This window comes from Dipodomys ordii, unplaced genomic scaffold (assembly GCF_000151885.1).
Source record: "Dipodomys ordii isolate 6190 unplaced genomic scaffold, Dord_2.0 Scaffold63, whole genome shotgun sequence".
NCBI classification, from domain to species: Eukaryota; Metazoa; Chordata; class Mammalia; order Rodentia; family Heteromyidae; genus Dipodomys; species Dipodomys ordii.
The window spans coordinates 1,816,244-1,839,300 of NW_012267279.1; the positions used below are offsets into that span (position 1 = coordinate 1,816,244).

The 23,057-nt window shown below is 38.8% G+C and overlaps 1 protein-coding gene across 1 annotated transcript in view; it reads right to left on the bottom strand.

The window, feature by feature from the left end:
- The window catches only part of Usp34 (ubiquitin specific peptidase 34), a 190,561-nt gene that overhangs the window by 97,312 nt on the left and 70,192 nt on the right, over positions 1 to 23,057 (bottom strand). Inside the window, exons 25-32 of the mRNA XM_013022457.1 lie at positions 20,977 to 21,103; positions 20,702 to 20,849; positions 14,326 to 14,426; positions 13,728 to 13,937; positions 7,506 to 7,631; positions 5,528 to 5,650; positions 5,307 to 5,390; positions 4,514 to 4,600 (exon numbers count right to left, since the gene is read on the bottom strand). Of these exons, the coding sequence (XP_012877911.1) occupies positions 4,514 to 4,600; positions 5,307 to 5,390; positions 5,528 to 5,650; positions 7,506 to 7,631; positions 13,728 to 13,937; positions 14,326 to 14,426; positions 20,702 to 20,849; positions 20,977 to 21,103 (1,006 nt within the window). The remainder of the gene's footprint in view (positions 1 to 4,513; positions 4,601 to 5,306; positions 5,391 to 5,527; positions 5,651 to 7,505; positions 7,632 to 13,727; positions 13,938 to 14,325; positions 14,427 to 20,701; positions 20,850 to 20,976; positions 21,104 to 23,057) is intronic.

Sequence of the window (23,057 nt, forward strand, 5' to 3'; positions counted from 1 at the left end):
GAAGTGGCGCTGTGGCTCAAGTGGTAGAGCGCTAGCCTTGAGCTGAAGAGCTGAGGGACAGCGCCCAGACCCAGAGTTCAGGTCCCACAACCAGACTTCCCCCCCCCCAAAAAAAGAACTATTGTTCACTTACCATATACATACTTATAAGAAATATTTCCAAAGGAAAAAAGCTAAGGATTTGGTACAAAAACTCAAATATACAAGGATGTAAAGCTCTTAAGACACTTTCTTGAAATAAATTATTCAAAATGTCAATTATGTATAACAACAGTTACAGGGCTTTCATTCATACCATAATCCTTGCTTGTTTTCTTGCTCCAATATCAAGTAGTACTCATAAATTCATTTACCAGGAAAGAGTATCTTTCTCTCATTAATAGCATAGTATTTTTTAAAATTTTATTATCTTTAAGTTGTTGTACAAAGGTGTTTAAATTCAGCATGTCAGTTTATTAGATTCTAATATATCTTTTTGTATGTTTATGTGCTGGTCCTGAGGCTTGAACTCAGGGTCTGAGCGCTGTCCCGGGGCTTTTAATGCTCAAAGCTAGCACGCTACCATTTAAGCCACAGCTCTACTTCCAGCATTTTTTGGTAGTCAATTGGAGATAAGAGGCTCATGGGCATTTCTGCCAGGACTGGTTTGGAAACACCCAATCCTCAGCTTTTAACCTACTAAGTAGCTAGAATTACAGGTGTAAGCCACTGGTGCCAAGCTGAGTATAATGCATCTTAATCAATGTCACCCTTCCCATCATTCTCCCCAACTTCACCCATCTACCTAAGTTACTTGATTTCATTTTCACATATATATGATGATTATTACAACTGTATTCACCCACTCTTCCTCTCTCCATTCATTTGTCCTCCTGTTTGACCTCTTGTAGCCCCACTATCATGTTTCAGCTTCCTGCTATTCATTTTGTTAAACTATAGTTATTCAAACACAAAATGTTAATAGACCCCATATCTCAACCACTAAGGGGGATGTATCCCAGGTATGTAAAAGGCATAAGGATTAGTCATCTGGGCCACCCAGAATGTAAACTACTGATGCTAGCTGAAAAGTAATTAAAGCATAAAGGGCTGGAAGCATGGCTCAGTAATAGATTAAATTCAAACTCCAGAGCTGAAAAATTTTAAAAAAAGGAGCTTTTGTACATTATGGAATGAAAAAGAAAATCTTTGTAAATCACTTGTTAAGGAATAGTATTCAAAATATACAAGGAACTTATACAACTCAATAAAAATGCAACCCAGTTAAAAATGGGCAATTGGTCAAACACCAGTGTCTCATGCCTGTAATCCTGGAGCCTGAGATCTGAGGATTGCAGTTCTAATCAAGCTAAGGCAGGAAAGTCTATTTGATTCTTATCTCCAACTAGCCACCAAAAAGCCAGAAGTAAAGCTGTGGCTCAAGTGGTACGACTTTATCCTTGAGCAAAAAAGCTTAGGGGCAGAGTCCAGGCCCTAAGTCCAAGTCCCAAGACCAGAAAAAAGGGAAATTGCTAGGCATCACAGGCTCATGACTGTAATCTTAGCTACTAAGGAGGTTGAGATCTGAGGATTGCAATTCAAATCCAGTCCAAGCAGGAAAGTCTGTGATACTCTTTTTTTTTTTTTTTTTGGTCCAGTCGTGGGGCTTGAATTCTGGGCCTGGGCACTGTCCCTCAGCAATTTAGCTCAAGGCTAACTCTCTACCACTTGAGCCACAGCGCCACTTCCGGCTTTTTTCTTTTTGCTTATGTGGTGCTGAGGAACCGAACCCAGGGCCTCATGCATACAAGGCAAGCGCTCTACCACTGAGCCGCCTTCCCAGAGTTCAGGCCCCACAACCGGACCCCCAAAAAAAACAATGCTTCAGCCAATAAAATATATGAACATATATGCACACATGTACTTGAACACACAATGGTCAACAGCAAAGATGTTCAAGATCATTAAGAAAATGAAAACTTCCACCAGGCATTATTAATGGTCTACATCTGTAATCGTAGCTACTCAGGAGGCTGAGACTTGAGGATCACAATTTGATGTCAGCCTGGGCAGGAAAGTACATGAAACTCATCTCCAACAGAAAAAGCCAGAAGTGGTGCCGTTGCTCAAGTGGTAGTAACATCAGCCTTGAGCACAAAAAGGCTCAGAAATAGTGATCAGACCCTGAGGATGGGGGGAAGGAGAATGATAACAAATGTTGGCCAAGTATGCTCCTCCCACATATCTGCTTGTAAGAATTGAGAAATTGGGTTGTAGGCCTGATTAAAGTGATAGGACATCTGCTTATCAAGTGTGAGGCTCTAGGTTCAAAGGCCAGAACAGCTCCCACAAAAGAGAAAAGTCCTAAAATTTTTCATGTATGCAAATGTTCTAAAATATGAAACAACCCAAATTGTGCTAAGTGAAAAAAGGCAGTCTGTTATAGTTTAGAAAATATTCCAAACAGGTAAACCCATGGATAAGAAAAGTAGATTTAAACTGGTTTTGAACAAGGCTGAAAATGAGGAGTAGGGTTTTGTTCTTCAGGGATTTTTTGTTTTTTGGGTTTTTTTTTTGGGGGGGGGGTTGTTTTGTGTATGTGTGCTGGGGCCTGGGCTGAATTCAGGGTCTGGGCCTTTTGCTCAAGGCTAGCACTAGCACTTGAGCTGTAGCTTTACTTCTAGCTTTTTAGTGGTTAATTGGAGAAAAGTCTAATGGACCTTCCTGTCTGGGCTGGCTTTGACTCTTCATACTCAAATCTCAGCCTTCTCAGTAGCTAGGATTATAGTACCAGGCTAGGTATGGGATTCTTACTGAGGTGATAACATTATCCTGAAATGAGATGATGAAAATTGCACAACTTTATGAATTTATAAAATTATTGAAATGTTCATATTAATTGAGAAAATTTCATGGAAAATTAGTTATATCTTAAAAAGAATGGAACAGAGAAATTAACAATAAGATGCAAAAAAACCCTCTAGAAGTTTCAAATATTTGACACAGAAATCTAATAATTGTTGTACAAGTATTCCTTTATAAGTTATTGTTGTTCAAAACCAGAACTCAAACCAGTTATCTGACACTTCTGTTCTTTGGCTGATGTATCACCTGAGCTATACTTCCAACTCTAACAGTAGATACTCTAAAAATATCTGAAATAACATACTTAAAAGCTGAAAAGCATTAAAACTATGGAAAGATTTTTAAAAGGCTGGCAACAAGCAATGTTTTCTTAAAGTATTTTCTTGCTTTTTGGGGGGTTGGTCGTGGGGCTTGAATTCTGGGCCTGACTGCCATCCGTGAGCTCTTCAGCTCAAGGCTAGCGCTCTACCACTTGAGCCACAGTGCCACTTCCAGTTTTCTGGTGATGTTAATTAGAGATAAGAGTTTCATGTACTTTCCTGCCTGGGCTGGTTTTGAACTGTAATCCTCAGACATCAGCCTCCTGAGTAGCTAGGGTTACCAGCATGAGCCACCGGCGCCCAGATCTTTTCTTGCATTGTTGACAGCAGCATTTGATACCAAAGCATTAAAGATTTCCATAATTCAAAGTAACTCTAAAATCCAAGTACTAAGAAATTATTACTTGAATAGTTGATAATGCCAATCTGCTTTATATTTAGTTCAACAAATTGGACTGAGCAGTTTTATATAGTTGTTTTAATGTTCCATATGCAATTTTGTTTTCTGAATACTTAAGAACAGTATTTCTTCAAATTAATACTGATAAAGTACCAGTTTGTTTGAGGACAATACTTGTGTCAAATATTGTAATAAAGATTATACATATGTGTAAATATATGCAATATCTAATTTTACAAAATTTTTAAAGTCTTATCTTCAAAGAAACTTAAGACCACACAAATATTAACATACAATTCTATCAATCTGAAGGAAGAATGTTTATAAATTAGTCACAGTTCAGAGTAATGAACTTTAGCCTTTAAGAATTTGTAATACTTTAGCCAGATGCCAATGGTTCACACCTGTAATCACAGCTATTTAGGAGGCTGAGATTGCAGATTTGGATTGGAGGTCAGGCCCAGCAAACACTTGAGATCTCTTCTCAACAAATATCCAGGCACAGTAGCATGCAACTGTACACTAGGCTAAGACTGAGTGGGTCACAGGTCCAGGCCAACACAAGCAGAATCTTCAAGATAGTATCTCAATTGATAAAAAGAGGGTCATATTTTCAGGAGCCTTAGCTACAAAGAGAATATATATATAGGCAAAAGACTGTCTAAGTACACACCCAGGCAAGAAGCAAGACTCTATTTGAGCAAGGTTCACAGTAAGCATAATCTTGTAAGCATATCTAGTAAGCATAAGGCTAAGTACAAATCCCTGTATCACAAGCAAAAGACACAAGAACTTTTGTTCCATTAAAAATTTATGAAATTCTGTGTTTTTTACTACATGCCTCAATCTCCTTTATTACAATGATTTAGCCAAAACTACACTTTGCTAAAATGAAAATGCTCAAATGAGGTAACTAGTAAACCAGTAAAAACAGTGAATTTTCACTTACCACAGTCCAAGATTCCTGATCTTTAGGCTCTAGAATTGCAGAGTTAAAAATTTCTAGTAATTGTTGAAGCCCCCCAGCAGCAACAAACTGTAAGGAATTATAACAAAATTATTAAGAAAAGCTATTAATGTTATTATAACTTGGGTACTGATACAGTTAAGTGAATAGTCATAAAATATAGTATATTTCTATTTATTTGGATGGGGGAGCACTAGTACTCAGGCTTGAACTTACCGTACGGCCTCAAGAGCTTGCTTGGCTTATTACCTGAAGTATTATCTCCAGTCCAAGATTTTGCACTTGGACTGGCTTTGAATTCAAGATTCTGCTTAGGATATTACTTTCTTTCAATCATCAAGGTAACTTTGACATAAAATGGTAACATAAAGCTTACTCCCAAAAATAATTTAAAAATATTCTTCTAAGGCTATAGACATGTATTTGTATCTTATTAGCCATTTAATACTACACTGAAATGTGTAATGCAGTAATTCAAAGAGGAATGAAGAGTATTAGTGTTAAAAACAGGAACACTAAGGTATTAATAAGGCGCTAGACATCCTGTCTAGCACCCACCTCATTTTTCTTATGAATGTTTTCTTAATCAATGTTTCTCCTGAAAGAATTAAAACAAAAACAAAAACCAGATGTATTTTTGTGATTAGAGCAAAGAATAATTTTTGAACTATGTTTTAATAGTAATTTCATTTAAAGTAATTACTTATAGAAGCCAGTTTGGGGAAAATGTGGATACTTTATTTTTACCAATATATCACATAAAGCATGACCATACCTTGCAACTCCAGGAATTTTTACTATTTTCCACCTGATCCTCACTTGAATCATCAGAATCTGGATAAAGGTCACTGTAACTTCCCTGATGGAAAGACAAAAACAAAAAATAACAAGTGTGGATAGTAAAAAAAAAAAATTATTCTAGAATGAAAAGATAATACTCTCTAGCTTTCTGAAGATAATACAAAAACTTAATGATAATAGTGGAACTGAAATTACCGTTGACTCTCTCCTGATTCTTCTGTTAGGTTTTCCCAGGGCTTCAATAATTTCCAGTGCATATAAGAGTTTATGAGCACTTTTAATTTTGAGAAGTTCCTTCCAATTAAGTCCATCATTACTCTTAAATTAAAAAAAGAAAAACAGGTTTCTCAAGCCAAATTACAAAAGCAATGCAAGAGAGAACATACAGAAAGAAATAGGAGATTAACACAGAAATAACATAAACATATAAAGACTATACTTAGCACGAACAGCAGCCTTAAGATGCAATATTTTTATTTGTCCATTTATTTATGTAGATGCTAGTACCTGGGATTGAACTCAGGTGTGGAAGCTATCTCTTAACTCAAGGCTGGTTCTCTACCACTTGAGCCAACTCTACTTCCAACTTTTTGTTGGTTAATTGGAGATAAAAATCTCAGACTTTTCTACTCTGGCTGGCTTTGAATTCAGATCCTCAGATCTCAGCTGTTTGAGTAGATTTAAGACTACAGTTATAAACCACTAGCATCCCAGCTAAAAACATTTATTAAATTTTAAACCAATGCTTAAACCAATAAAATGCAGAAACAGCAGAATGCCAAACACAATTTCTACTTTCAATTTATGAAATGTTATTTTTCATGACGTACTTCTTTCAAATGTTATAAGTAGAGCTACTACTAAATCGCTAGTGCTCAACCACTTTAGTCACAGTACCACTTATAGTGTTTTGATATTTAATTGGAGATACAAGTCTTAAAAGCTTTCCTGCCCAGGCTGGCTTTAAACTAACATTCTCAGATCTCAGCCTCCTGAGTAGCTAGAATTACAAGCCTGAACCACAGATTACAGCCCAGATTACAGCCCCATCATTTTAGCTTCCAAACAAAACATTAGCGATATAATATCTCTAAAATAGTGCAATAGGGTCCCAAATCATAGATAACATGTAGCATAACACTAGAATACTTGTTTTCCATTTATTCCACAAGACTCTACTAGCTATGCACAAAGAATCCCCTCATTAGATAGAGCATTTATTAATAATTAAAAAAAAACATCTTTACAAAAGGAACAAAATTTACAATATGTGATGGGATTGTATTCTAATTAGTAATTGACTAATTTTCCCATACTTTTTTTTTTTTTGGGTCCGGTCGTGGGGCCTGATCTCTGGGCCTGGGCACTGTCCCTCAGCTCTTCAGCTCACAAGGCTAACACTCTACCACTTGAGCCACAGCACCACTTCCGGCTTTTTTCATTTTGCTTATGTGGTGCTGAGGAATCGAACCCAGGGCCTTGAGCATGCAAGGCAAGCGCTCTACCACTGAGCCACCTTCCCAGCCCCCCAGCTTTTTTTCTTTTTGCTTATGTGGTGCTGAGGAATCGAACCCACGGTCTCATGTATGCAAGGCAAGCACTCTACCACTGATTCACCTTCCCAGCCCCTCCCATACTTCTTTTAGTCAGCTTGCATATGGTTCTAATAAGCATTCCACCAAAGTTTGTTTTTAGCTACATACTACTTTGTGTGTCAAAAACATATTCAAACCATTTAATTAAGCTGGGTGCTGGTGGGTCACACCTGTAGCCCTAACTACTCAGGAGGCTGATATCTGAGGATCTCGGTTCAAACCCAGCTGAGCCAGGAAAGTTCATGAAACCCTTATTGCCAATTACATTAAAAAAAAAAAAAAAAGGCCAGAAGTAAAGCTGTGGTTCAGTGGTAGATTATTAGCCTTGAGCGGACAGTGTCTAGGCCTTAAGTTCAAGCCCCAGGACTAGCACCAAAAATAAAAAAAAAACAAATCCTTTGTAATGCAATTAACTTATGTGACCCAAGTTCACTAAATAAGCAAACTACAACAAACAAGATGGTCATTACATTCAAATTCACGAATACTATGAGTCAACAAATGATCTTATACACTGCCAGTAGGAATGTAAAATAATAACTTTCTTCCAAACATTAGAAAAAGTTTTACAAGCTCACCTGTTCATCTGAGATATTTTGGAATGCCATCAGCATATTTGGACACGTAGGAAGAAGCATCAGCAGCTCCCAGACACGCCTAGATAGATTTTCTGCATGAAGATGAAGTTCCTCACATCTTAAGCTCTACACAAATAAGAACAATTGCTTTATCAATACAGATCATGAAAAAAATTACTTCTGCATAAAAATCATTATCAAATTGTTAATTTTCTAGCCCAACATTTTAAATATCTGAAATTTGCTACATGTTAAATAAAATGCATTCAAGAAAACGAAGTCATATAAAAACAGCACTTTTTCAATATCTTATGAATTTAGTGTTTAGAACAGTATTCCACAAAGGTTAAGCACTTTCCTTAGAAAAGTTTTCAAACAAGTGAAATCATCTATTTCATAAGGCCATTCACCTATTTCTAGAATTTCTAGACCATCACCTATTTCTTCTTTGTAGATCACTAGTATAACCCACAAACGATATGTGGGTAAATTAAATTTCTTGACCTGGATTTGTGAGCTAAGATTAGATGAAAACAAACAATTTTAAAGAACCACTTGTTGTCATTAAAACCAGTAAGTCAGTAAGTAGGTAAGCCAGGTGGTAAAACAAGAGTTAAAAAAAAAAAGTTTCAGAAGTCACATATGAAAAAAACAAAGAAGTGTCCTTCCTTGCCCAAAGGGGTAACAAATAGCAAAAGATAACATTTACAGTTAACAGTTTTGGTATTTCCCAATGAGCATAAATTTATTATTATATTACCATTAGTACTGAAATAATGATATTTTAGTATAATACACACTAAAAGATGCTAATGTAGCCAGGCGCAGGTGGCTCACATTTGTAATCCTAGCTACTCAGGAGGCTGAGATCTGAAGACCATGGTTCAAAGCCAGCCTAGGCAGGGAAGTTCGAGAGACTCTTATCTCCAATTAACTACCAGAAAACCAAAAGTGGTGCTATGGCTCAAGTGGTAGAGCCTTGATCTGAAGAGCTCAGTGACAGCGCCCAGAGTTTAAGCCTCATGACTGACAAAAAAAAGATACGAAAGAATTATTAATATCTATAAAGAGCAACTAAGTTATTTTGGCATAATAGTTTTATAAAGATAGTGTATAGTCATCCCTCTGTTAACTGTGGAGACTATACACAGATACCAAAATCTCCAAGTGCTCATGACCCTTAATATAAAAGCATGTAACAAAGCTAGACATGGCAGCACACACCTAATAATCCCATCACTTAGCAGTTTGAAGCAGGAGGACCTTGGCTATACAGGAGGACCCTGTATAGCCAGGGCTATACAGCAAAACCCTGTCTCCAAATATAAAACAAAAACAAAAATAGTATAGCATAAAATCTCTATACATTGTCCCATACACATTGAATCATTACAATATATAATACAATATACATACTTTTTTTTTTTTTGGTCAGTCTTGGGGCTTGAACTCTGGGCCTGGGCGCTGTCCCTCAGCTCTTCAACTCAAGGCAAGTGCTCTACCACTTGGGCCATAACGCTATTTCCTGTTTTCTGGTGGTTTACTGGAGATAAGAGTCTCATGGACTTTCTTGCCCAGGCTGGCTTTGAACCTTGATCCTCAGATCTCAGCCTCCTGAGGATTATAGGTGTGAGCCACCAGCGCCCAGCCAATATAAATACCTTTACACTACATAATGCTTAAGAGGTCAGTGACAGAGCAAAAAATCTATGCGTTCAACATAGATCCCATATACTTTTTCAAATATTTCCACTTGTTAGTTGGGTCAATCTGTGAATGTAGAATCCATTTATATGTAGGACTAGCTACACATGAAAGGCAAGAAAATTTTAGAACAGGAGTTTTAAGGTGAATTTGACCTTTCACAGGCCTGATGAAACTCAAGCAATACCTCAGTATTACTCTTTGGACTTATGAAAGTTCCTCCCTAAAACAAGTCTACCCCTTTGTTAACATATTTCTTTAAAAACATTTTCAAAAGAAAGTGAGACTAAACTACAAACCAGAAAAGATTCTGAAGGAATGCATAATTAGGTTGTGCATTCATTGAAAGGTCTTACAGTATGATTACACACATTAAGTGTCCTGTAGATCGATAGATCCTTCTGCATGAAATGTTTTTCTTCAGGTTTAGGCCGTAGTCGAATTATCACAAAGGCTTATTACCCGGTCCTATTACTTTGGGTCTTTATTTTCTCTAATGAATCTTCCCTGTTAACACCACCTAAGGTTTATCTCTTCAAAGCTACTACAAAAAATCTCATACTCTCACCAATTCACATAATGTCCTCTGAAGTACTGAGATAATCTATACAACTTCTCATTCTGTTACAACATCTGAATTACTCTATCTACACTGATGTTTTACAAATATATCATTTGCCTTTCTGTAAATCTGTAATACCTTATCTTATCCTACCAACAGTAGGTATATTCTGGAATTCTAAGCTTGAGAAAAAGTCTCATATTATGCTTATGCTAGCTTCAAACCGTAATCCTCTGGAACTCAGATTTTCATGTAGCTAGAGTTATAGACATGAAGACTTGTGTCAACCTTATCTATTATAAAATACAATGCTAGGGGCTGGGAAGGTGGCTCAGTGGTAGAGCGCTTGCCTTGCATGCTCAAGACCCTGGGTTCGATTCCTCAGCACCACATAAGCAAACAGAAAAAAGCCGGAAGTGGTGCTGTGGCTCAAGTGGTAGAGCGCTAGCCTTGAGCTGAAGAGCTGAGGGACAGCGCCCAGGCCCAGAGTTCAGGCCCCACGACCGGACCCAAAAAAATAAATAAAAAAATAAAATACAATGCCAACATAGAAAAAAAAAAGAATTTAGTATTTGTGGCATAAAAAACATCAGTAAACAAGACAAGTGCCACTTATAGGTTATTCCACATGAACAAAAGGACAATTTCTTAAAAATGTATTCCAAGAGAAACAAGTGGATAAGAGGCCTCAGTAACTACAATCATGATCAAACAAATCAAGAGAAACATGGAAGATTAGTGAACATTTTAAAAGTAAAAGAGCAGTACCATAACAAGGAAAATTTTAGCTGCACAACAATACTTAGTAGTCTCACAACAATACTTAGTAGTAGATTGTCATTTATTAGATAAGAAATGGGAAAGAACAAGATCTTAGGATAAGTCCTTTTCAAAATGCCAGCACCGAGGCTTACATGTATAATCTCAGCTACTTGGGAGGCTGAGATCTGAGGACCATGACTTGAAGCCAACCCGTACAAAAAAGTCCTTGAAACTCTTTTTTTTTTTTTTTTTTTGGGGGGGGTGGTGGTCCGGTCGTGGGGCCTGAACTCTGGGCCTGGGCACTGTCCTTCAGCTCTTCAGCTCAAGGCTAGCACTCTACCACTTGAGCCACTTGCTTATGTGGTGCTGAGGAATCGAACCCAGGGCTTCATGCATGCAAGGCAAGCGCTCTACAACTGAGCCACCTTCCCAGTCCCCCTTGAAACTCCTATCTCAATTAACCTGCAAAAAAGAGGGAAGTAGGTGAGGTCCAATTAGCAGAGGGACAGTCTTGAGAGAAAAAACTAAGGAAGAGCTTGAGGCTCCTCCCAGTATAAGAACAAAAAGAAAAAAAGTCAGTGACTCACACCTGTAATCCTAGCTACCTCAAGAGGCTGAGATCTGAGAATTGTGGTTTGAAGCCAGCCCATGCAGAAAAGTCCATGAAACTCTTATCTCCAATAAACGACTGAGAAAACACTGGAAGTGGTGCTGTGGCTCAAGTAGAACACTAGCTTTAAGTGAAAAGACTCTCTGGAACAGTGCCTGGGCCCTGAATTCAAGCCCCAGGACTGGCCAAAAAAAAAAAAAGGGAAATAATTTCTAGCCAGGTATGTTGAAGTATGCCAGTAAGCCTAGCATTTGTAAGGGCTAGGCAAGAAGGTTATAAATTCATGAAAAGCCTGAGCAAAAAAGTGAGATCTCATTTCAAAAGAAAAATTTAACAACCACCAAAAAACGAAACAAAAATACTAACTCACAAGTCTACTTCAGAGAACCTCTTCTGAGATGAATTAATATTCCTCGAGCATCCATACTTTATCCCAAATGGAATTCACCTAAAGTTATTCATTCAGAAAACCAATACCAGCTGGGTGAGCACTGTTGCCTGATGTCTACTAGCTACTCAGAGGCTGAGATCTGAGAATCACAATTCAAAGACAGACCATGGAAGAAAGTCCATGAGACTCTTATTCTCCAATTAACCATCAGAAAACCAGAAGTACAGCTAGGGCTCAAAGAAGTACAGCATTAGCTTTAAGCAAAAGAAGCTCAGGGTCAGTACTAAGGCCTTGAGTTTAAGCCCCATGACCAGCAAAACAACAACAACCCCATTCCATTCCTGTTTAACATCTTGAATCCTCATTTCTCCTCTACCTCTCAATCTACTACCAATTAACTTTGTTTTTGCCTGCTTTTCACTGTATTTCCACTGCCACGATCCAATTCTTGGGCACGGTCAACTCATTCCTGTACTTATGAAATTTGTTACTACCTTTGATATTGTTGCAAGCAAATTAATGAAAACTCAGAACATGTGAATCTACCTCTGCTTAAGATCCTTTCATTTTAGTTAAAAGTAAAATGGAAAACTGCTTGTAGGACCCACAAGACAAATATATTTCACTTTGCTTATCTTTTCAATCTCATCCTTCTCAATTCTATTCATTTCCAATTACCCTCCATGTTTTTCTAATTATCTCCCCCTCCCCCCCCAGTTCTGGGGCCTAGATGCTATCTCTGACCATTTTGGTTTAAAGCTAGTACTCTATGACTTGAGCCAAAGACCCACTTTCAGCTTTTTTTGGTGCTTAATTGGAGATAGTCTTACAGCACTTCCTGTAAGAGCTGGCTTTCAAATGCAATCTCCTGATCTCAGTCTCCTGAGCAGGTAGAATGTAGTTATAAGCAATAGGTACCCAGTTCATAACACCTTTATATATTATGGTATTTAAGAATAAAATTGCTGGGCTGGGATGTAGCTCAGTGGCAAAGCGCTTGCCTACTAAGTGCAACGTCCTGGGTTCGATCCCCAGTAACAAACAAACAAACAAAAGACAAAAAGAATAAAATTGCTGCTGGATATGGTGGTATATGCACTCAGAAAGCTGAGTCAGAAGGATCATAAGCTCACGACTAGCACTGGCTTACATAGTAAAACCTTAATTAAACAAAACATTAGAATGCGATATACAGATCACTTCTCCTTTTCAATTAGCTCAGGCTACAGAGTCTCATAGAAACCTTCTCACATCAAAAAATTCACAAATTGTTTCTTTTTTTTTGGGTCCGGTCAGGGGCCTGAACTCTGGGCTTGGGCACTGTCCCTCAGCTCTTCAGCTCAAGGCTAGCGCTCTATCACTTGAGCCACAGCGCCACTTTCGGCTTTTTTCTTACGTGGTACTGAGGAATCGAACCCAGGGCCTCAGGCATGCAAGGCAAGGGCTCTACCACTGAGCCTACTTCCCAGCCCCAAAATTAAGCTTTTTTTTTAGAGGGGAGTACGATCATGGGGCCGGAACTCTAGGCCTGGGCGCTGTCCCTCAGCTCTTCAGCTCAAGGCTAGCACGCTACCACTTGAGCCATAGCACCACTTCCGGCTTTTTTTTCTGCTTCTATGGTGCTGAGGAATCGAACCCAGGGCCTCATGCATGAGAGGCAAGCGCTCTACCACTGCGCCACCTTCCCAGCCTCCAAATTATTTCTTATATCTATCTATACTGCTCTAACAATATTATGACAGGTTTCAGTTTAGCATTTATTTCTATACTGTACTGCCACACAGTTAGTTTACTTGAAACAGTAAATTTCCATTATCAATGTCTCCCACACGGGATTTGACAAAGGGTGAAAATGGAACTATTTTGACCATCCTGTAAAACAATACTTTGTAAAAATGGCATTTAAAAAAAATGAAACAACTAACTCCAGTCTGCCAAAGATCAAATGGGACAGGACCATATGCTGAGTTAAAGCCTCAAAATGGGCACATGCATGTGCACATGTACACACATGTATACACACACACACACACACTTACAAACAGTATTTCTGAATCACATTAAACACTTAAAAGTTAACCGATAATTAATCTGGTTCCTAGACTTCCTCTTTAAGATGTTCCTAAGAACATTATTTTTCTCTCAACCTAAAGATGAGACAAGATTTGTAGAAAAGAAATCTAATAGAGTCACCTCACTATCATCCACTGCCACTTTTCCTGAGGGCGGTTTGAATGTTGCAAGCATTTCTAGCAAATCAAATAGAGTAGTTAAGTGAGGCTCTTGTAAAAGCAAAAGCATTGGAATGTTGTCCTTCTGAGGGGGTGGCAAGCAAGATGCAGGTAGTTGAACACCTTCCCCTTTTCGTTCTCTTCTTGGTGCACCCAAAGATACAAACACCATCTAAAAAAAAGAGGAGAAATAGGGGGAAAAGTTACACTTATCAAGTTTTTCTTCAATAAATCAACTAAATAACCTTCCTTAAAATTTTAATGTAAGGGGCTAGGGATGTGGCTTAGTGGTAGAGTACTTGCTTAGCATATATAAAACTCTAGGTTCAATTCCTCAGTAACACATAAACAGAAAAATCTGGAAGTGGCACTGTGGCTCAAGTGGTAGATTGCTAGCCTTGAGCAAAAGAAGCTCAGGAACAGTGTCTAGGCCCTGAGTTCAAGCCCAGGACTAGAAAAAAAATTAATATAAGTAGTAAGAACTACATTTAAAATAAAAGACTTTTGATTATTAAATTATGGACAGATAATTGAAATTAAATTACAATTTATTTATGTACCTGCATATCCTTAAAACCAAGCTCATGAAGTGCTTTTTCATCATAATCTGTTGTTAACTCATGTCCAGATGAAATCATCCTGACAGGTCCCATGAGGCCACCTTAAAAATAGAAAAAGTAAATTTTTTATAAGTTAATTTACTTGATAAAAAGAAAAGATAGGTAGAGTGAATAAACCCCATGTATATTAACCATAAGGATAGTTCTTGAAGAGTATTATACTTGAGGCAAGTGGATATAGTACTACCATATTCATATATTTTATAATTACCTTTTTTCTGCAGATTAGTAAGAAAATTAGAAAAAAATAAATATGTTCTAGAAAGATTTTGTTTTTTTCATCAATTTCCCTTTGTTAGAATTGCTGTGTAACTATTCCTTTACCATTATTTCTAAGTCCCACTTTTTACTTACTAAAATAACCAAATATATCATTGCTGATCTTAGCAGTATTAAAATATTAATGACCTGGGTCTGGGAAGATGGCTCGGGGTAGAGTGCTTGCCTTGCATGCGTGAGGCCCTGGGTTTGATTCCTCAGCACCACATAAGCAGAAAAACTCGGAAGTAGCACTGCAGCTCAAGTGGTAGAGTGCTAGCCTTGAGCTGAAGAGCTCAGGGACAGCGCCCAGGCCCAGAGTTCAGGCCCCACAACCAACAGAAAAACAAACAAACAATAAAATATTAATGATCACCGGGCACTGGTGGATCACACCTGTAATCCTAGCTACTCAGGAGGCTAAGATCTGAGAATCGCGGTTCAAAGCCAGCCCGGGCAGGAAAAGTCTTATCTCCAATAAACCACCGGAAAAAACCGGAAGTGGCACTGTAGCTCAAGTGGTAGAGCGCTAGCCTTGAGCTGAAGAGCTGAGGGACAGGGCTCTGGCGCAGAATTCAAGCCCCACAACCGACCAAAAAAATAAATAAATAAAAGTAAAAGAATAAAATAAAATATTAATGATCAGGGCTGGGAACATTGCTTAGTGGTAGAGTGCTTGCCTAGCATGCATGAAGCCCTGGGTTCGATTCCTCAGTATCACATAAACAGAAAAAGCTGGAAGTGGAGCTGTGGCTCAACTGGTAGAATGCTAGTCTTGAGCAAAAGAAGTCCAGGGGCAGTGCCCAGACCTTGAGTTCAAGCTCTAGGACTGGCAAAAAATCATCATCATCATAATCATCAATCAGACAATATAAGTTGGGTACCAGTAGCTCATATGCATAATCCTATCTACTTGGAAGGGTGAGACTACCTATTTTAGACCAGCCCAGGTAGAAAAGTTCACGAGTCCCTCTTCTCAACCTTAGCAGGCACATTGCCATACCTGTTATTGGGAGGCTGAGACTGGGAGGACCTTAATGGAGGTAACCTGAATATACTGGCACTCCTTGTCAGTAAAGCAACTATGAAAGCCTAAAATAAGCTACTGTGGTCCAGGTACTCATTGCAGGAAAGAACATTCATCTTAAAATAACCAACAAAGAACAGGGTGGGACACGTGGCTCAGTAGCAGATCACCTGCCTAACCAGTATAAAGCCCTGAGTTCAACCCCCAGTACTACAAGATAACAACAGTAATAGCAATACCAAGTTGGTTTGTTTGAGTCAATAAGTTGCTCTAAAAAAATCAATCAGAAGCCAGGCACTGGTGGCTCACGTCTGTAATACTAGCTACTCAGGAGGTTGAGATCTGAGGATTGTGGTTCAAAGCCAGGCCGGGCAGGAAAGTCCATGAGACTTATCTCCAATTAACCACCAGAAAACTGGAATGGCCCTGTGGCTCAAGTAGTAGAGTGCTCGCCTTGAGCTGAAGAGCTCAGGGACAGCACCCAGGCCCTAAATTCAAGCCCCATGACTGATCCCCTCTCCCCCCCAAAATCAACTCAGATTGGTGGTTTACTTTTAACTTTGAATTCCATTTCTTCTAAGACAGATCTATAGTTTGTGTTCATGACAAGTATCATAGTCTGAATAATATCCGTGTGCCCCCAAACCTGATATATTGAAATTCTGGATTTGAACTCAGGATCTTGTGCTTTAGTTATATTTGGATGGGGTTGGACTTTATACTTGAGCTAGGCTGGACTAAATTTCTCTTACTTATTCTTCCTGTTATCACTGAGATGACAAGCATACACCACTGTTTCTAGCCACTGGACAAGATAACACTCTCGAAAACCTTTTTTTTTTTGGCCTGACAAACCTCAAACTGCAATCCCCTGTGGATGTCTCCCAAGCAACCAGGTTTACAAAATTATGGTACCACATATGGCCATATGTTTTAACCTTTAACCATCAAGGTTATAACATTTGGAGGAGTCTTTGGAAGTATACAAGGTCATGAAGGTACTACCCTAAAGAATGGGATTAGTGTCCATGTCAAAGAGCCTCTAGGGGATTATGCTTGCTCCTTTATGAATTTATGTGAGGTCATATTCAGAAGTCATCATCTATGAAAAAACAAACCTTCAATAATCCTCTTCTATATCCTCCATCCTAGATGTCTCAGCCTCCACAACTATAAGAACTAAATTTCTATTGTGTATAAAGTACTCAGTTTATGAGATTTTGCTATAGCAACCTGGATGATTATAATAATATTGTTGATGTTCATTACAATGGTTGAACCAGATTATATAATAAATCATAGCACTTTCTATCATTTAATACTTTTAAAAAGATTTTTTTCTTTTTGTGATATTTAGGGCCTCATACTTGCTAGAAAGGCACTCTAACACTTAAGCCACAACCCCAATGGTGTTTTTTTTTTTTTTAAACATAATTGTGATTCCTTAACAGTTCTAGAAAGACTGTGAGAAAAAGCCTTAATGTACCCAAGTGCAGAGGTGTGTAGTCCATAATCTTACCTACTCAGGAAGCAGAGATCAGGACTGTGCTTCAGTGCCAGTCCAGGAAAAAAGTGTGTGAGACATCATCTCAATCACTAAAAAGTTGAGTATGATAGTATGAGTCTGTTATCACAGCTGTGTGGGAATTGTAAATAGAAGGATCGTGACCCAGGCTGACTGAGGCACAGAGGCAAGACCCTATTCTCATAAACAACCACAGTAGAAAGGACTGGAGACATGGCTCAAGTGGTAGAATATTTGCCTGGGTCAGCTTTGAGTTTTGATTCACAGATCTCAGCTTTCAGAGTAGCTAAAATTGTATATAGGCATGAGATACTAGCATTCGGCAAGATTCTTATCAGAAATCTTGGCAGCAAAATCTTGAAGAAAAAAAACAAAAGTTGTGGTCTATACCTCTAGATATAGTAAAAGTACTCTTCAAAGAAAAGGCAAGGAGCTAGGAAGGTGGCTCAGTGGTAGAGTGCTTGCCTTGTATGCATGTAGCCCTGGGTTTCATTACTCAGCACCACATAAGCAGAAAAAGCTGGAAGTGGTGCTGTGGCTCAAGGGGTAGAGTGCTAGCCTTGAGCTGAATTGCTGAGGAACAGCGCCCAGGTCCAGAGTTCAGGCCCATGACATACATACATACATACATACATACATACAGGCAAGCTGGGTGCTGGTGGCTCACACCTGTAATCCTAGCTACCTCGGGAGGATGAGATCTAAGGATCCTGCCAGCCCAGGCAGGAAAGTCCGTAAGACTCTCCAATTAAGCACCAGAAAACCAGAAGTGGGGCTGTGGCTCAAGTGGTAAGAGTTCTAGCCTTGAGCTGAAGAGCTGAGGGACAGCACCTAGGCCCAGAGTTCAGGCCCCATGACCAACCAAAAGAGAGAGAGAGAGAGAGAGAGAGAAACAGAGAGAGAGGAAAGGAGGGAGGGAAGGAAGAAAGCAAGGAACGAAGGAAAGAAAGTTACATAGATGCAAGCCATATTAATCATAGAAAAGTACTGGATACTAAATGAGTTATTAGCTCAACCATCTATATAAAAGTATTATACTGTTAAAAGGGAAAACATAAAAAAGAAAAGTTCTATAACCACACAAAAACATTTTTTCAGACTGAAAGACATACACATGTGCCAAACTGAAAGGCCCAAGTAATACCTGATTATTAAAGGACCCACAATTGGGCGCTGTTGGCTCTCGCCTGTAATCCTAGCTATTCAGGAGGCTGAGATCTGAGGATCACAGTTCAAAGCCAGTCCGGGCACGAAAGTCCATGACACTCTTATCTCCAAGAAACCACTAGAAAACCTGAAGTGGCGCTGTGGCTCAAGTGGTAGAGCACTCGCCTTGAGCTGAAGAGCACAGGGACAGCGCCCAAGCCCAGAGTTTAAGTCCCACAACTGACCAAAAAAAAAAGCTACAGTGCACTAGTGGCTCAAGTCTGTAATCCTAGATACTCAGGAGGCTGTGATTTGAAGATTGTGGTATTGTGGTTCAAAACCAGCCAGGGCAGGAAAGTCTGCGAGACTCTGATCTCCAATAAAACACCAGAAACTGAACGTGGCCCTGTGGCTCAAGTGGTAGAGCGCTCGCCTTGAGCTGAGGGACAGCGCCCAGGCCCAGAGTTCAAGCCCCATGACGAACAAAAAAAAAGTCTGAAACAAAATTACTTCCAACCTAGAAGTTTATTATTTTTTTCCTGTTATTGTAAAGGTGATATACAGAGAGGTTATAGTTACATAAGTCAGGTAATACGTACAATGTAGAGTTTGTTCCTTTTTTTTTGGTCTGTTGTAGGGCTTAAACCCAGGGCCTGGTTGCTATCCCTGAGCTCTTTTTGCTCAAGGTTAGCACTCTACCACTTTGAGCCACAGCTCTACTTATGGTTTTCTGGCACTGCATTATATTATAGGAGATGAAAATGGAAAAAAAAAAGTGAGAAAAATGATACTAGAAACAAGATATCACTGCTGTGTGCTAGACTCAAGAGGAAAATCAGTAAGAATATGTATTTTTAAAGAAATAAGGATTTTCATCATTAAAAACCCTGCTGCCATCACAGTAGGTTTTTTTTTTTCTTTAAGAAAAGCATGGACAAATTAACTTGGTTCAGATTGTCTATACCAAGAAAATTCTCTTTGGTTTGTTTTTTCAGTATGGGAGTTTGAACTCAAGGCCTCAGACTTGTTAGGCAGGCAGCACTACTATCTGAGCCATATTTCTAGTCTTACCAGGACTGTTTTAATAAGAGTTATTAAGCCAGGTGCCAGTGGTTCATGCCTTTAATTCTAGCCACTCTGAGGACAGAGATTTGAAGACAGCCCAGACAGGAAAGTCTCTGAGATTCTTATCTCCAATAAAACTATCAAAAAGCCAGAAACAGAGTTATGCCTCAAGTGGTAAGAGTGCTAGCCTTGAGTGAAAAAAGCTCAGGACAGCACCTAGGACCTGAGTTCAAGCCCCAGGACTCCACTGAAGTAAACAAAAAATTCAAATTTAAAAAAAAGAGCTATTCAAGTTTTTGTTCATATCTTCATATCCTACTATGTTTGAAAGAGAAAACATTTATCCTGTAGAAAAAAGTCTGTTTTGACTTTACAGCTACTATTTATCATGAAGGAGGGAAGAAGGGAAGGGGGAGGAAGAGAAGGGGGAGGAATGGAGGCAGGGAAGGAGGAAGGAAGGGAAAGTAGGAAAGGAGGGACCTTCTGACACTATTACTGTTGGATATTCCAGAGTTATATCAGTTTATTACAACCCCAAGGAACACCTTGAATTATACTTGAAAGCTTTCCCATTGATACCATCAGATGAGGCTTTATAAACCGGTAAAGCAAGTTTACAAGCTTTTCATCTCCTGTTACACTTCTCTTTACCTCAATCTACTAAGAATATAGTTGCCAATAATAAATCCAAAACTCAAGATAATGTTTAGGGGCAAGGAAAAGGCTGTTACTAGGGAAAAACATCCACATAGCTTTTTACTAGTTTCTAGTTCTTAATCAGGGTTGAAAGAACTTGAGCTTTCATTTTACTATTACTCACTCTATGCATTTCTCTTTAGGTTAAACACACTTCAATATAACAGAATCAGATAACTTTTGACCAGAAATTCTGCACCTAACAGATTCACTGTAGCACTATTTAAAACAGAAAAAAAAATGTTTGTCAAATATGATGGTACACCACAGTAATGCAGTCACTCAAGAGAGAGAGGCAGAAGGACTAAAATGCAAGTTCAAGGCCACTCTAGATGACTTAGTGAAAACTTTTCTGAAGAAATAAAACTTTAAAAGAACTGGAGTTGTAGCTCAGTGGTAAAGCACTTACCTAGGATACACAGGCCCTGGGTTCAATGCCCAGTACCTCAAAAAAGAAAAGAAAAGAAGAATGGAAGTAAGCTAAATTTCAGGTGTTTATAAAAATACCCCATTCTAAGGAATTTGATTAGAACAGAAAAAAAATGGACTGAAACAGCTGCTAAACAAAAAAAAATAAATTTATAAACAGTTGGACTTACCAGGAAACTCTGCCTTTCTGCTGCTTTGACCAAACTCTTGAAGTTGAGCTTGTTGATTTATTTGTTCTTTCTGTAAATTTTCATACCAATGAGTTACTTCAGCCCTAAGATCTGCTACCTGGTCACTAGGATACATTTCAATAGTCATCTGAAATATGAGATGCAATTGATTTAAAAATATTAAAACTAAATTAAAATTTCAAAACAAAAAAGCCCAACCACCAAATATCTGAAGTTGGAGATGTTAAAAATTTGGAAATGAATACTCCAATCACCTTATCAGGAAGTCCAGCTGGCTGGCATACAACCCTTAAGGGCAAAGACTGTTTGTCACTTAGCGCTTTCAAATGACTACTAATACCGGTGCCTTCTATTTGCCACTGTCTCAGATGATATGCAAACCTAAAACAAGACAAAAACACAAATAAAAAGCTATCGAAAATCACTTTAATGCTACAGCAGTTTTTAAAAGCTTTATAAGCTGGAAATGTTCCAATTTACTACCAATTTACAACATAAGCACTGTATTTTTATTTAGATTCATCATGTTGAAAAAATAAATATATAAACAACAGAGAGTGGTTTAAGAAATAGTCTCCAAAAAAAATTACCAGAAGGAAAATCCTACTAAGAAATATTAAGGGGAGAAATAGGAAGGGGTGATATTGAGATAGAAATACACTTTAGCAAGAAAATGAATAAAGTTTAAAGTTTGAGATCTGATTTCATTACTGGTAAAATTATAAAATGAACAAGGAAAATGTATTTCAAAGAAAAGAGGCATAAAGCATGATACTTGTTAATTTTTTTTTACTCTGCCATTGGTCTTAAAAGGTGAAGTTGAGGGAATATAACTAATCCAATATTCAGGTCCTATTATTAAGCAAAAATTGGTTATTTCAAGGCTAGAGTTGTTCTGGAATGTTTTAGGTCAATAATTTATTCTTTTTAAAAAATAATTTATTCTTGTTGAAAGCAGCAGGAAGACTATTACCAACATCATAGGACATTTAGCAGCATCTTTGTTTTCTACTCTTCAGACATTAGTAAACTCCTCTGCTCCAAAGTTGTGGTAACAGAAACTGGCTCCAGACATTAAGAAAAAACTGAGCAACTGTAATCTTAACTACTCTGGGAGCTGATACATGAGGATCACAGTTTGAAGTCAGCCCAGGCAGAAATAGCCGTGAGATTCTTATCTCCAATTAACCACTCAAAAACCAGAAATTTAGCTAAGGCTCAAATAGTACTCTCCTTGAGCAAAAAGAGCTCAGGGATAGCACCTAGGCCCTGAGTTTAAGACCCAGGAAGGATTACCAAAAAAAAAAAAAAAAGAAAGAAAGCCCAGTGTCAAGCCTATGCTAGCAATCCTAGCTACTCAGGAGGCTGAGCACCGAGGATAAAGGTGCAAAGCCAACCAGGGCAGAAAAGTCTGTGAAAGTCATCTCCATTAAACTCAAAAAAAGTGGAAGCTCCATAGCCCAGGGACTGTGCCCAGGCCCTGAGTTTAAGCCCTAAGACCATAACATGGAGGGAGGGAGAGGAAGAGGGAGACGGGGAGGGGGAGGGGGAGGGAGAGGGAGAGGGGGGAGAGAGAGAGACAGAAAGAGAGAGAAAGAGAGAGAAAATGACTTGAGTATAAAATGGGGACCGGGGCTGGGAAGGTGGCTCAGTGGTAGAGCGCTTGCCTTGTATGCATGAGGCCCTGGGTTCGATTCCTCAGCACCACATAAGCAAAAAGAAAAAAAGCCAGAAGTGGCGCTGTGGCTCAACTGGTAGAGTGCTAGCCTTGAGCTGAAGAGCTGAGGGACAGCGCCCAGGCCCAGAGTTCAGGCTCCAAGACCGAACCCAAAATAAAATAAAATAAAATGCAGACTGTCTGGGGAGGCAAGGGACCCAAAAAAAAAAAAAAAATGATGAGAAAAGTGAGTATAATCAAATTACTTTATACTGTATGTCAGGGAAAATAGGTTAAGCAGAGCTGTGGCTTAAGGGGAAGAACACCAATCAGGACAGAGCCCAAGCCCTGAATTCAAGTACCAGGAATGGTGCACACACACATAAAAGAGGCAGTTAAGAGATACAAAGAATAGCAGAGTGGTGAATTTGAACACAGTACATATATGTATGGAAATATCACAATGAAACACCCTCTGATAAAATTAACATATGCTAATAGAAAAGCTTTTTTGGGGTCGGTCTGGTCGTGGGGCCTGAACTCTGGGCCTGGGCACTGTCCCTCAGCTCTTCAGCTCAAGGCTAGCGCTCTACCACTTGAGCCACAGCACCACTTCCAGCTTTTTTTTCTTTTTGCTTATGTGGTGCTGAGGAATCAAACCCAGGGCCTCATGCATGC